We start from the raw sequence: 12,665 nt of genomic DNA on the forward strand, positions 1-12,665 counted from the left end.
ACGTGATTAAGGACTAACATCCAAAACGCGTTGTTGTTTTACAGCTCTGTACATGTATTTAATAAAGTAATACTATTTTGGATGTCATCCTGAGTGCCGATCATCCCTTTCCTTATTCTGGTATGTTGGAGGTGTCAGCAGCCTCAAGGTCTGAGCACCGGGTGGAGCTTTTATGTTTGAGGGTTGCAGCACGTATACACTTATTTTTTCTGAAGTGCATTTGTGAGGTCAGGCACTGATGTGAACGAGAAGGCCTGGCTCGCAGTCTCCGCTCTATTTCATCCCAAAGGTGTTCTATTGGGTTGAGGCCAAAACTCTGTGCAGGTCAGTCAAGTTCCTCCACCCCAAACTTGTTCATCCATGTCCTTATGGACCTTGTGCACTGCCACGCAACCATCCCCAAAGTGTTCCCACAAAGTTGGCAGCATGAAATTGTCCAAAATGCCTTGGTATGCTGACGCCTTAAGAGTTCCCTTCACTGGAACTAAGGGCCCAAGCCCAACCCCTACCCCTGAAAAACAACCGCACACTATAATCCCCCCCTCCACCAAATGATTTGGACCAGTGCACAAAGCAAGGCCCATAAACATATTGATGAGCGAGTTTGGGGTGGAGGAACTTAACTGGCCTGCACAGAGTCCTGACCTCAACCTGATAGCACACCTTTGGGATGAATTAGAGCATAGAATGCGAGCCAGGCCTTCTTGTCCAACATCAGTGCCTGACCTCACAAATGCGCTACTGGAAGAATGGACAAACATTCCCATAGACACACTCCTAAACCTTGTGGACAGCCTTCCCAGAGGAGTTGAAGCTGCAAAGGGTGGGTCAACTCAATATTGAACCCTACGGACTAAGACGCTATGAAAGTTCATGTAAAGGCAGGTGTCCCAATACTTTTGACAATATATTGTATATAGGAACCCTGCTGGTGATTTTATAGCCCAACATGATGGTTGGCCAAGGATCTGCTTCATTAGAACTAGCAACTGCCACTTCAACTTTTGTTTTATAACCTATTTGAATTACTGCCAGGAACTGTCAGCTGTTTTTTTTGCAATTTTAACATAGATGTAGGCCAGGCCACTGGTACCCTATACCATATTTTCTGGCAATTCCCCCTTATAAAAACCTTTTTGGGTATCTGTGCTACAAATATTGGGCCAAGTTTTGCCTCTAGATCCCATTCACTGCCTTCTCGGTTTGCCTTTCCCAGGTATTCCCAAAGCATAAAAAAAAATAACCGGGCAATTACAGTCCGACTGCCCCTCAAAAATTGATACCAAACCCACATCACAGACAACTCATAAATGCTATCTCAGCAGTACAGAGAATGGAGTCTCTTATAGCCAAGGTTGGAGATAGTGTAGGCTCCTTTAATCAAAATTGAGATTGTTCACCCTTTCTCTCCAATTTGACCCCCAACTCTTATGATATTATTTCATCTCATTTGATACAGCAAAACTAGTCTCCTATTTTCTGATGTACTTCCCATGGTTTTAATTCCTTTATTCCACACCCCTGTAATCTGTTGTATTACCCGTAGGCCTCATGCACACTGGATGTTATAAAAAAAGCCAGTAGTGTTAACTGTAGAATTAGTTTTTTTGCAATAGCATTTTTCAGCTTTTTTTTAGCTTTTTCTAACAAAGTTACACTCCCATAAAAGCTTATGGCTCAAAAAAATCTGATAAATGACAAATAGCGGAATTTTTCAGCATTAAGCTTTTTTCAGAGTTAGAGCATTTTTACAGCTGAAAATCTCCTTTCAAAACCCACAAGGTTCTGAGTTTTTCCCAGCCAGAGATTGCCCCTGCCAAAAACTGCTGATAACAGCCTGTGTGTGCATGGACTAATAGGATAACATGCTGTAGCATTTATTAGCTGCAGAAAAAAATCATCTGAAGCCAAAAACAGCAGCTGTAAAAACGTCCAGTGTGCACAAGGCCATATGTTGTGCTTTCAAGGTTGCCGTTTGAGACACATTGGGAGAGATTTACCAAAAACAGGAGCATTCAGAATCTGCTTGATAGCCAGTTTCTAAATTTAGCTTGTTTAATTAAGCTTGGTCAACAAAACCTGGAAGCGGATTGGTTTCTATGCACAGCTGCACCAGGTTTTGCACGCTCCAGTTTTAGTAAATCTCGCCCATTATGTATCATGATTTCTTAGCTTAATTCCTTAGTTTAATTTCTTAGTTTAACTAGCTGTGCCTTAAATTCTCATCTTATTGTGAGTACTGAACATCTCTTTTGATGTAAGACGATTATCTATATTCAATGGTTATGCTTCTGTCCTTTGTATTTTTATTGTAATTTTTTTCAACTTTAAATCATAAAAAAACAGATGTAACCCAATTTGTAAAAGCTTTTGGCACAGTTCCCCATAAACATTTACTGTACAAAGTAAGGTCCGTTGGCATGGACCAAAGGGTGAGTACATGGATTGAAAACTGGCTACAGGGGCGAGTTCAGAGGGTGGTGATAAATGGGGAGTACTTGGAATGGTCAGGGGTAGGTAGTGGGGTCCCCAGGGTTCTGTCCTGGGACCAATCCTGTTTAAGTTGTTTATAAACGACCTGGAGGATGGGATAAACAGTTCGATCTCTTTATTTGTGGAAGACACTAAGCTAAGCAGGGCAATAACTTCTCTGCAGGATGTGGAAACCTTGCAAAAAGATCTGAACAATTAACGGGGTGGGCAACTACATGGCAAATGAGGTTCAATGTAGAAAATTTTAAAATAATGCATTTGGGTGGCAAAACTATGAATGCAATCTACTGACTGGGGGAGAACCTCTGGGGGAATCTAGGATGGAAAAGGACCTTGGGGTCCTAGTAGATGATAGGCTCAGCAATGGCATGCAATACCAAGCTGCTGCTAACAAAGCAAACAGAATATTGGCATGCATTAAAAAGGGGATTAACTCAAGAGATAAAACGATAATTCTCCCGCTCTACAAGACTCTGGTCCGGCCTCACCTGGAGTATGATGTCCAGTTCTGGGCACCAGTCCTCAGGAAGGATGTACTGGAAATGGAGCGAGTACAAAGAAGGGCAACAAATCTAATAAGGGGTCTGGAGGATATTAGTTATAAAGAAAGGTTGCGAGCACTGAACTATTTCTCTCTGGAGAAGAGAGGCTTAAGAGGGGATACGATTCCAATTTACAAATACCGTACTGGTGACGATTTACAAATACCATACTGGTGACTTTTTCGCGGAAGGGAGTTTAACAAGACATGTGGCCACTCATTAAAATTAGAAGAAAAGAGGTTTAACCTTAAACTACGTAGAGGGTTCTTTACTGGAAGAGCGGCAAGGATGTGGAATTCCCTTCCACAGGGTTTCCCCACATCCAATCGCAATAGTTTGTACCCAGCCTAAAGGTCCTTTTTTTGTTATAGAGTAACAATGCTCTGTCCCTGTCTAACTGTGCTCCTGCTGTGTCTCTCTGACATGGGTTTAATTTCCAATGGGTTTAATTAAATGTATCAAAAAAAGTACAAAGACCAACATGTGAATAGAGGTGACATGGGTTTCTGATGGAAACTACAAGTAAATGTGGTCCACTGTTGTCACCATCAAGAAACCCACTCTAAAAAAATGCCATGCAGCCATCCCTGGAGTGTATAAAGACAAAAAGACAAAAAGTGGCTGTAGGAAATAAACTGCATTTAGATGCACCAAATATAAAAAAAAAGAAGATGAAAACACACATTTTAGAACAAGAAAACGCCAACTGTTTATAATGCACAGAAACATGTAGCAAATTAAATGTCATTCAATTAGGTTTACATCCACTTTAAACAATTGTGAATTGTCATTCAGTAAACCAGACATTGCCCCCTGGGGAAGGTGATCAATAAAAAAAACTTATGAAATAAAATAAGCTCCATTAACACATTAAGGTCACACTGAGAGATAAAGGACATAACCCTCACAAGAGGGTTCCTTTGATTCACATGATGCTTGCCATAGACCAGGAAACCTTGTAAATACCACTTTAATTAATTGGTTATTTAATGGAAGTGATGGATAAAAAAGGTTAACACCTAAGGCCATCTACTTTGTTGACTTCTGAGATAACGTGCCAAGAGAAGCACAACTGGGAGAACAAGATGAATGTTATTCAAGACTGTTTTCTAGTATTGTAATATTTGGAGACTGCTTTGATCACCCTGTTGTAGAATATTAAAACTGGCTTAGCTGAATACTGTATTGAAAACAATTACCCCTTTCACTACTGATGGATTGTTTCAAGGAGATATACAAGTGAAAACATGGCACAGGGAAGCTCCAAGCTAAGCTGGGGGTGTGGAACTACTTATGTTAGCATTTTGGACAGATGTTATACAAATTGAGCGATAGTTATTCAGAAACATACTACAAAAGGAAAAAAAAAAATTCTTGGGATATTTTATTACTTGTTTCATTTTGCCCATTTCTACTTTTTTTGTACTTCCAGAATGCATTTCATTTGGGCGACCTTGTGTGAGAAAGGTACACTAGGCCAATAGCAGGGGCAACTAGACTGTAGATGGAGGCAAACTGTCCCCTTTTTCCATGTCTTTCTCAATTAAATTTCCAGGAAGAAATATTTGTAAATTCCAATTTCACCTTTTTATGAATATTTATTTGGGCTTTAAGGATAAGTTCAGCTTAGGGAACATTCTACATATTACACCCATATTTAAGGTGGAACATGCAACTTGTTCCACTTTCTCCTGCCAACCATTCCACCAATCTCTGTGGATTTTCTCCCCACACCTGCTGTCACGTTTTGAGAAGAAAGCGGCCAAATGGGGCTCCGTCCCCAACCCGCCAGCATTATTCTTTTACAGTTTTCTGTGAATGAACTATCACAATGGCTGATGGCTTGTAGTTCTTAATGAACTGCAAAGGCACTGGTGGCACTGATAGTTCATGGATTTTTCCTGCTCTAAAATAACTGCCTACCTGTATGTGGTACAGGCAGAAAGTCATCTTGAAAGTTTGCAGGAGCCCTGCATTTCACCCATGACCTGCTGATCGCAGGTGCAATCCTCTGCAGGTTGCCTGAAAAAAAAAAATAAAACATACTTTTTTCACCTGCAAAAAAATGTACATTTATTATTTTTTATTAAAAGGTGAACTTATCCTTTAAGGTTTGCTGAAATAGGCAGTTAACAGGACTCATCAGCTCAAGCTGATCAAGTCTTAGAGACCAGTCATCCCTTAACAGACAGCTCAGTTAGAGCTTTCAGGCTGGTAAATACTGCCTAAGTGTAGGCTTATACTGTGCTGTCTCTTTAGCTAGCACAGTACTCCAGGAATCCTTTATCATGTTAATAACTATTTGTAAAACCAAGACTGTTAGGCTCCATGCACACTGAAGCTCATAAATGGCTGTTTTTGGGAGTTCAGGTGCTTTTTTTTTTTTTTTTTTTTTTTTAAACAGCCCATAAACTCCCCTCTGTGATCCTATGTGTCCATGCACATGTGGACGTTTTTGGACATTTATCAGCAGTGCCATTCAGGAGCTGTTTTTCTGACCACAAAAAACGTTTAAAAACGTTAAATGCACATAAACGCTGATAAATGTGGATAAACGATCAAAAGAGTGGCTCACCAGCGTTTAATGTTTTTGATCCATTCAAAAAAAAAAATGCTAAAAAAGCTAACGCAGAAAAATGATAATAAACGCTATTGCAAAAACGTTAAAAAACGTTGAAAAATTTAGAAAAACGTTGAAAGACTCACTGCAAAGCTACTGGCATTTTTACAATGTTATTTTAACATCCAGTGTGCATGAGGCCTAAAGAAAAAAGAAAAAGAAACAAAACACACACACCTATAAGCTGAAAAGCGTATAAGCAGTTTATTTGAAGCCCTTCATAATAGACTAGTGCACAAATTCCCCCACTGAAAAAAAGACAGATAAATATACTCCTATTTAAAAAAAAAATAATAAAGACAGCCATTCAATAGATAACAAGTCCTGAGGTTTCCTATATTTCCTGGACCTTCACCTCTGAGATTTCCCCCTTCGTTTGTTCCTAGTTCTGCTCTCATGTCTGCTGTTGCATATTCCAGAACACTAAAAATACATAGAGACAGTGGGGCCCATTAAGGCTGTAGCATATCTTGCCAACAGTTTTCCAGAGCTATGAGAAACCATCTAGCCCCTTTCACCCTGGCGGAGTCTGCCAGCGGATCCACCATCTCTCCACTGATCCCCGCTAAGCAGGCGGATGACAGGTCCGTGTCTCCACAGGTCCGTTGCTCCACTGATGCAGAGCGGACACCGCCCGCTGTCCTCTATGGGCTATCAGATGAAAACAGACCGCCTGTCTGTTTTCCATCCGACTGTCATCCGATCCGATAGATGGATGGGGAAAAAGATTGGATCTTGCCATAGAGAGCAATGGATGGTCCGATCAGGTCCTCCTGAAAACCTGACAGGCGGACCCGATCGGTCCATTTGCGTGAAAAGGGGCCTTAAGTAGTTAAAACTTTACAGCAGCTACCAAGAAACAAAATATAGCTTTTTGGTGGACAGAACATTTAAATTGAACTCTCACTAAATGACTTCATTAGATCCATATGTTTCACCTCTTAGGCCCCTTTCACACGGGACGGATCCGTGTTGATCCGCCCCGTGTTTATCCGCTGCTCAGCGGGGATCGCTCCGCTTTCCCCAGCTGAGCAGGCAGATGACAGGGCGGGACCCGCACACTGTGCAGGGACCGCCCTGTCAGATCTCCGCTCTCCCCTATGGGGGATCGGAGGAACACGGACCGTCTGTCCGTGTTCCTCCGATCCGCTCTGCAGACGAATAGAAAAATAGGATTTTCTTCCGTCCGCAGAATCGGACGAGAGCGGAGGCGGACGACATTGGGTGTTAGCGGATGTACATCCGCTGACACCCGCTATCCCATAGGGATGCATGTATGTCCGTATTTCATTCGAAAACGGATGGATGAAATACGGACATACGGTCCGCATGTGTGAAAGGGGCCTTACCTGTATAAATGAGAGACAACCTCCACATCCACCTCCCTGCAATCACCTATGGAAACATATGTGTCTAATTAACCTTCCAACCCTCACCAGTCCCTGTCCCAGGAGCTCAGGCTAAATTGAACTGTCATATGGTAACTGTAATCAGCAGTCAATACTTGTCCATGTATCCCCAATCCAAAACACAAATGGCACAGTCTTGCTTAATACAAATGAAGCCTTCAAAGAGAATTGATTGGCCTTACGTTCTTAAGTGCCAGAGATGAAAACAAAAGTCATTTACATAAACCTATAAGTCATTCCATGATTAGCAATGCTTTACTTCTTTCTCTGCTACCAAAACAGCCCGATGTGAATTGCTCAATAGATTTTTTTTGCTAACACCCTTCCTCCAGCACAACTGCAAATCCATTTTGCCATCTCCGCACTCTGATATTAATCAAATATATCACTTGTTTTTCACGTTACTGTGCTGCCATGCTAATCAGTGTTTGAAAGGCCAGAAATCTTAAACTCCACTTATTACCCTGGGAAAAAAGAGAAAAAAAAGGCTTGAATCGCTTCAGGCAATTTCTTGACTTCTTTCCTTTTTTTGGCTCATAGCAAACACTTTGGATCCATGCTTTTTTTTTTCTCTACTGCAATTTTCTAGTTACTGACATATAAACAGTTAGCAGAGAAGTGATGCTTTTCTTTGCTCCATCCATTTGCCTTCAGGAATCAGTAAGTTGTAATCTATGGTCTTGTCCTAATACCACTTTTGAGTACATTAGGGATTGATTTACTAAAAACTGGGACATGCAAAATCTGTTGCAGCTCTGGATAGAAATCCGCTTCCAGTTTTTTGGGTTTTTTTTAAGCTTAAAGGATAAGTTCAGATTTGTTAAAAAATAAATACACATGTTTCTGCAGGTAAAAAAAAAAAATGCATTTTTTTTGTTAGGAGCATGCAGAGCATTGCACCCATAATCAGCAGATCACAGGTGCAATCTCAGGCTCCTGCAGACTGTCAGTGTAGCGATGTGCCTGTGCGGGGGCCGATGCACCAGTAACATGTTACACCCTGGATACGGGTGTAATATGTAACATGATAGGAAAGATGCACTTATCCTTTAATTAAACAAACTGAAGTTAGAAGCCAATTGGCTACCATGCACAGCTGCACCAGATTCTGCACTCTCCAGTTTTAGCAAACCAACACCTATAAGATCTTGTTCACACTTGCTCAAAATACTGATGCTCATCAAACGTGGCTATAGTGTTAATGTGTGTTCATAGGTGCCTTTGATAAGCTTTAAAAAAGCGCCCCCAAACGCCCTATGCACGCTTGCGGTTGGGTAGACATTTGTTTAATCCGCATCATAAATGCCTATTAGCTGTAATGTACTTACCACGCCACAACCACATGCTGGTGCGTTACCATAGACTTGAATGAAAGGAGCTGAATTGCCTAAGCTCCTTTCAAACTCGACAGAAGGATTTCATTTTGAAGCAAAGTGATGCTAATGCTTCATGTTTTCATAATGTGAACAGCACTGCGTGCTGTCCATAGTATCATTTGCATAGGCGTTTGAGGGAGGTTGAAAACGCCCTTCATACGCCTGCTTTCAATGCCAGTGTAAACTAGGCATTAGTCCTAAAGCACAACTTTGGACAAACAGCTAAATACGCAGTTGATATCCATATACTGTAAATGTTTACTGTCCTACCTGTCCCCAATTCCGGGAGTCTCGGCCGCGGCAGTCACCACTCGGCCGCCCCACCTTCCCCTGCCGACAGGCCAGTGAGAGCACAGCGGGTGCCTCTGGCATGCGCAGCAGGGACCTGGCGTGAAGCTGTAATGCTTCACTACCGGGCTCCCCTATTGGCTCTGGCAGGGGCAGCACCCGACAGACGATGGAAACATCAGCTGCGGTGCCTAAATCGCTGGACTCCAGGACAGGTAAGTGTCCCATTATTAAAAAGTCAGCAGCTGCAGTATGTGTAGCTGCTGGCTTAATTTTTGCAGTAGTGGGTGGACCTCTGCTTTAAATAAAACATTCAGATCCACAAAAAAAAAAAAAAAAAGAAACAGCCTCAATGCATGCACTTGCTTGTTACACTAAAGATTTTGAGATAATGCGCTAATGTCAGCGCATCAGCGCATCAGTTTTATCTTCTCTGTTGATACATTAGCATAAAGAAAGCAGACTAGCATTTTTAAAAGGAGAGTTCAGCAATTGCAGTGTTCATATTTTCACTGCACAGGTTTCCTGTAAATGAAATAAACATTTATTTACAGACAAGTCTAATGTATTTTGCATTGCTAACATATTTCACATACAACAGATGTGATAGAGATGAGATCTCATGGACAAAATAAGAGAGAACTGCTTGTATTTCCTGGTTTAGGGGCAAAGCATACATGTTAATAGCTCAAACAAACACTCTGGGGTTGATTTACTAAAACTGGAGAGTGCAAAATCTGGTGCATCTGTGCATGGTAGCCAATCAGCTTCTAACTTCAGCTTGCTCAATTAATCACTTGACCCCCAGGCCTTTCCTGGCACTTTTTGTTTAAATGTAACAATCAGTATTTTTCGCTAGAAAATTTCTTAGAACCTTTTGCAAATTCTTGTGTCACGTGCCATTTGTGTGCCGGTTTTTCAATCCCCCCCCCCCCCCCCAAAAAAATAACACACTTTTTTGAAATTTAATGCAAAAAAAACACAATACGAAACCCAAATTTTTTGTAATAGATAGAAGATGATGTTATGCCGAGTAAATAGATACCAATGGTGACAAGCGCCATAAATTTTACTATCCATAAGCAACGCTTTTAAAGCCTTTACAGGTTACCACTTTATATTTATACAGGAGGTCTGGAGCTAGATTACTACTACCCATGATCTGACATTGGCGGTGATACCTCACATGTATGGGATGATCGCGGTTTGCATGCACCTGAGACTGACGTGTGCGTTGCCTTTGCATGCGAGCTGGGGAGGGGGGGGCGGCGCTGCAGGGGCTCTTTGTTTATTTTAATTATTTATTTTATTTTGATCACTTTTATTGCTGTCACAAGGAATGTAAACATCCCTTGTGACAGCAGTAGGCATGTGGCAGGTACTGTTTATGAAAGATCTGGGGTACATAAGACCTTAGATCCCTCCTCTGCCTTAAAAGCATTTGATCACACCAAGGTCAGTATGATAAAATGCTTTTAACTTTTAAAAATGATGCGGTATACATATTGGTAAACCGGAAGTGACGTAAGGTCGTTGCTTCAAAGTTATTATATCAGAGCCGAACAAAGCAGATCTGGTCTGTGATCAGCCGGTGGAAGCTCTGGCTGGTCGGGACTCATCTAGTAAAGCCGGGGGAGATGACGCGGCATCATCCTGGTATAATTATAATTAAGTCTAGCAACGTACGTGTAAAGAAAAAAAAAAAAATAAATAACCTGGAAGCTGACTGCTTTCTCTGCAGAGCTGCACCAGATTTTGCACTCTCCAGTTTTAGTAAAGCGACCCCTATATGACCTGATCACCACACCTACTTAATGGCCAAAAGGTCTATTTCAGTTGCAGAATGACTGTGCCCCTGTGCACAAAGCCAGCTCCATAAAGACATGGTTTGATGAATTTGGTGTGGAGGAACTTGGGAGTCCTGACCTCAACTGTATTGAACAGCTTGTTATGAATTAGAATGCTGATAGCAAGCCAAGTTTTCTTGTTCAAAATTAGTATCCGACCTTGCAAATGCCCTTCTGGCTGAATATGCACAAATTAATACAGACACACATAGTGATTGGGGGGGGGTTGGGGGTGTTGGCACCAAAGTAATGCCCATGGTTTCAAAATCTCCATCAAGCTTATACAGGTATAATAGTCAAGCAGCCATTGTCTGGTAATATGCTATAGGATAAAATAATGTGCAAATGTGAAATCTGCAAATCGTACAATAAAAAGGGGTCATGTCAAGCACCTGAATATGTTTATTTATGTACCTTAACTATAACGGTTTGATCGGTCTGACTGCTTGTCATCTTATTGATTGATTCGAACAGCTTCCGCAAAGACTCCATGAATTCAGCCTCTCCTTTGTTTTCATACAGTCTAATAGGGACAAAAAAAAAAGAAACCTTAGTTTGAAACCCAAGGAATAAAATGGCTTTCTGAAATTACAGAATGCTCCATGTCAAAGGCAGAGGGAAAGATATCACTGTAAGAGCCTGCACATACAGGTGTGTAAGGTCCTGTGTGCATAAGCACCTATTAGCATCAGATCATTTTTTTTTTTTTTTCTCATGCAAGTCAATGATCATGCAAAAGTAGCTTGAAGAAGTGTGTTCACAAGTCATATTGTAATTGAATATTAAAAATGATCCCGATAAGTACATAAGTAAAGCAGAGACAATTCTAGGGACAATATATATACACTATATATATATACACTATATATATATATATATATATATATATATATATATATATATATATATATATACACACATACATACACACACACACACACACACACACATATATATATATATAAATAATATATATATAAATAATATATATATATATATATATATATATATATATATATATATATATATATATATATATATATATATATATATATATATATATATATATATATATATATATATATATATATACCTAAACAGCCATAACTCCAAGTTATATTTTCTATAATGCCTAACGTTGTAAACAATTAACCAACCAAGGTTCACTTCATGCTGGAATAGTGGAGTTGACATTTTCTTTCTGTAAAATTTTACAGGCCATGTTGGCCGCGATATCTTTCTACTTTTCAATATTTGAGGAATGTACATTGTATTCTTTTACCTGTTAAACTCAATAAACATTATTGAAAAAGAAAAAAAATGATCATTCTTTTTCAATCTGCAGCGCTGTAAAATGCAATATGACGACCTGGAGGTGTTCTGTACACAGAATTTGTTCTGTATTTGTTCAAAAATGATCTGGAGGATGGGGTAAACAGTTCAAGCTCTGTATTTGCGGACGATACTAAGCTAAGCAGGGCAATAACTTCTCTGCAGGATATGGAAACCTTGCAAAAAGATCTGAACACATTAATGGGGTCGGCACCTACATGGCAAATGAGGTTCAATGTAGAAAAATGTAAAATAATGCAAAAACATGAATGCAATCTATACACTGGGGGGGAGAACCTCTGGGGGAATCTAGAATGGAAAAGGAACTGGGGGTCCTAGTAGATGATAGGCTCAGCAATGGCATGCAATGCCAAGCTGCTGCTAACAAAGCAAACAGAATATTGGCATGCATTAAAAGGGGGATCAACTCCAGAGATAAAACGATAATTCTCCCACTCTACAAGACTCTGGTCAAGACTCACCTGGAGTATGATGTCCAGTTCTGGGCACCAGTTCTCAGGAAGGATGTACTGGAAATGAAGCGAGTACAAAGAAGGGCAACAAAGCTAATAAAGAGTCTGGAGGATATTAGTTATGAGGAAAGGTTGCGAGCACTGAACTTATTCTCTCTGGAGAAGAGACTCTTGAGAGGGGATATGATTTCAATATACAAATACTGTACTGGTGACCCCACAATAGGGATAAAACTTTTTCAAAGGAAGGGAGTTTAACAAAACGCGTGGCCACTCATAAAAATT

General features: G+C 40.5%; 1 protein-coding gene across 1 annotated transcript in view; it reads right to left on the reverse strand.

The window, feature by feature from the left end:
• Positions 1 to 12,665, reverse strand: part of DOCK1 (dedicator of cytokinesis 1) — a gene marked incomplete in the record, with an annotated part of 633,434 nt that overhangs the window by 368,504 nt on the left and 252,265 nt on the right. Inside the window, 1 exon segment of the mRNA XM_073595735.1 lies at positions 10,990 to 11,098. Coding sequence (XP_073451836.1) covers positions 10,990 to 11,098 — 109 coding nt within the window.

This window comes from Aquarana catesbeiana, linkage group LG08 (genome assembly GCF_042186555.1).
Source record: "Aquarana catesbeiana isolate 2022-GZ linkage group LG08, ASM4218655v1, whole genome shotgun sequence".
In the NCBI taxonomy this organism is placed as follows: Eukaryota; Metazoa; Chordata; class Amphibia; order Anura; family Ranidae; genus Aquarana; species Aquarana catesbeiana.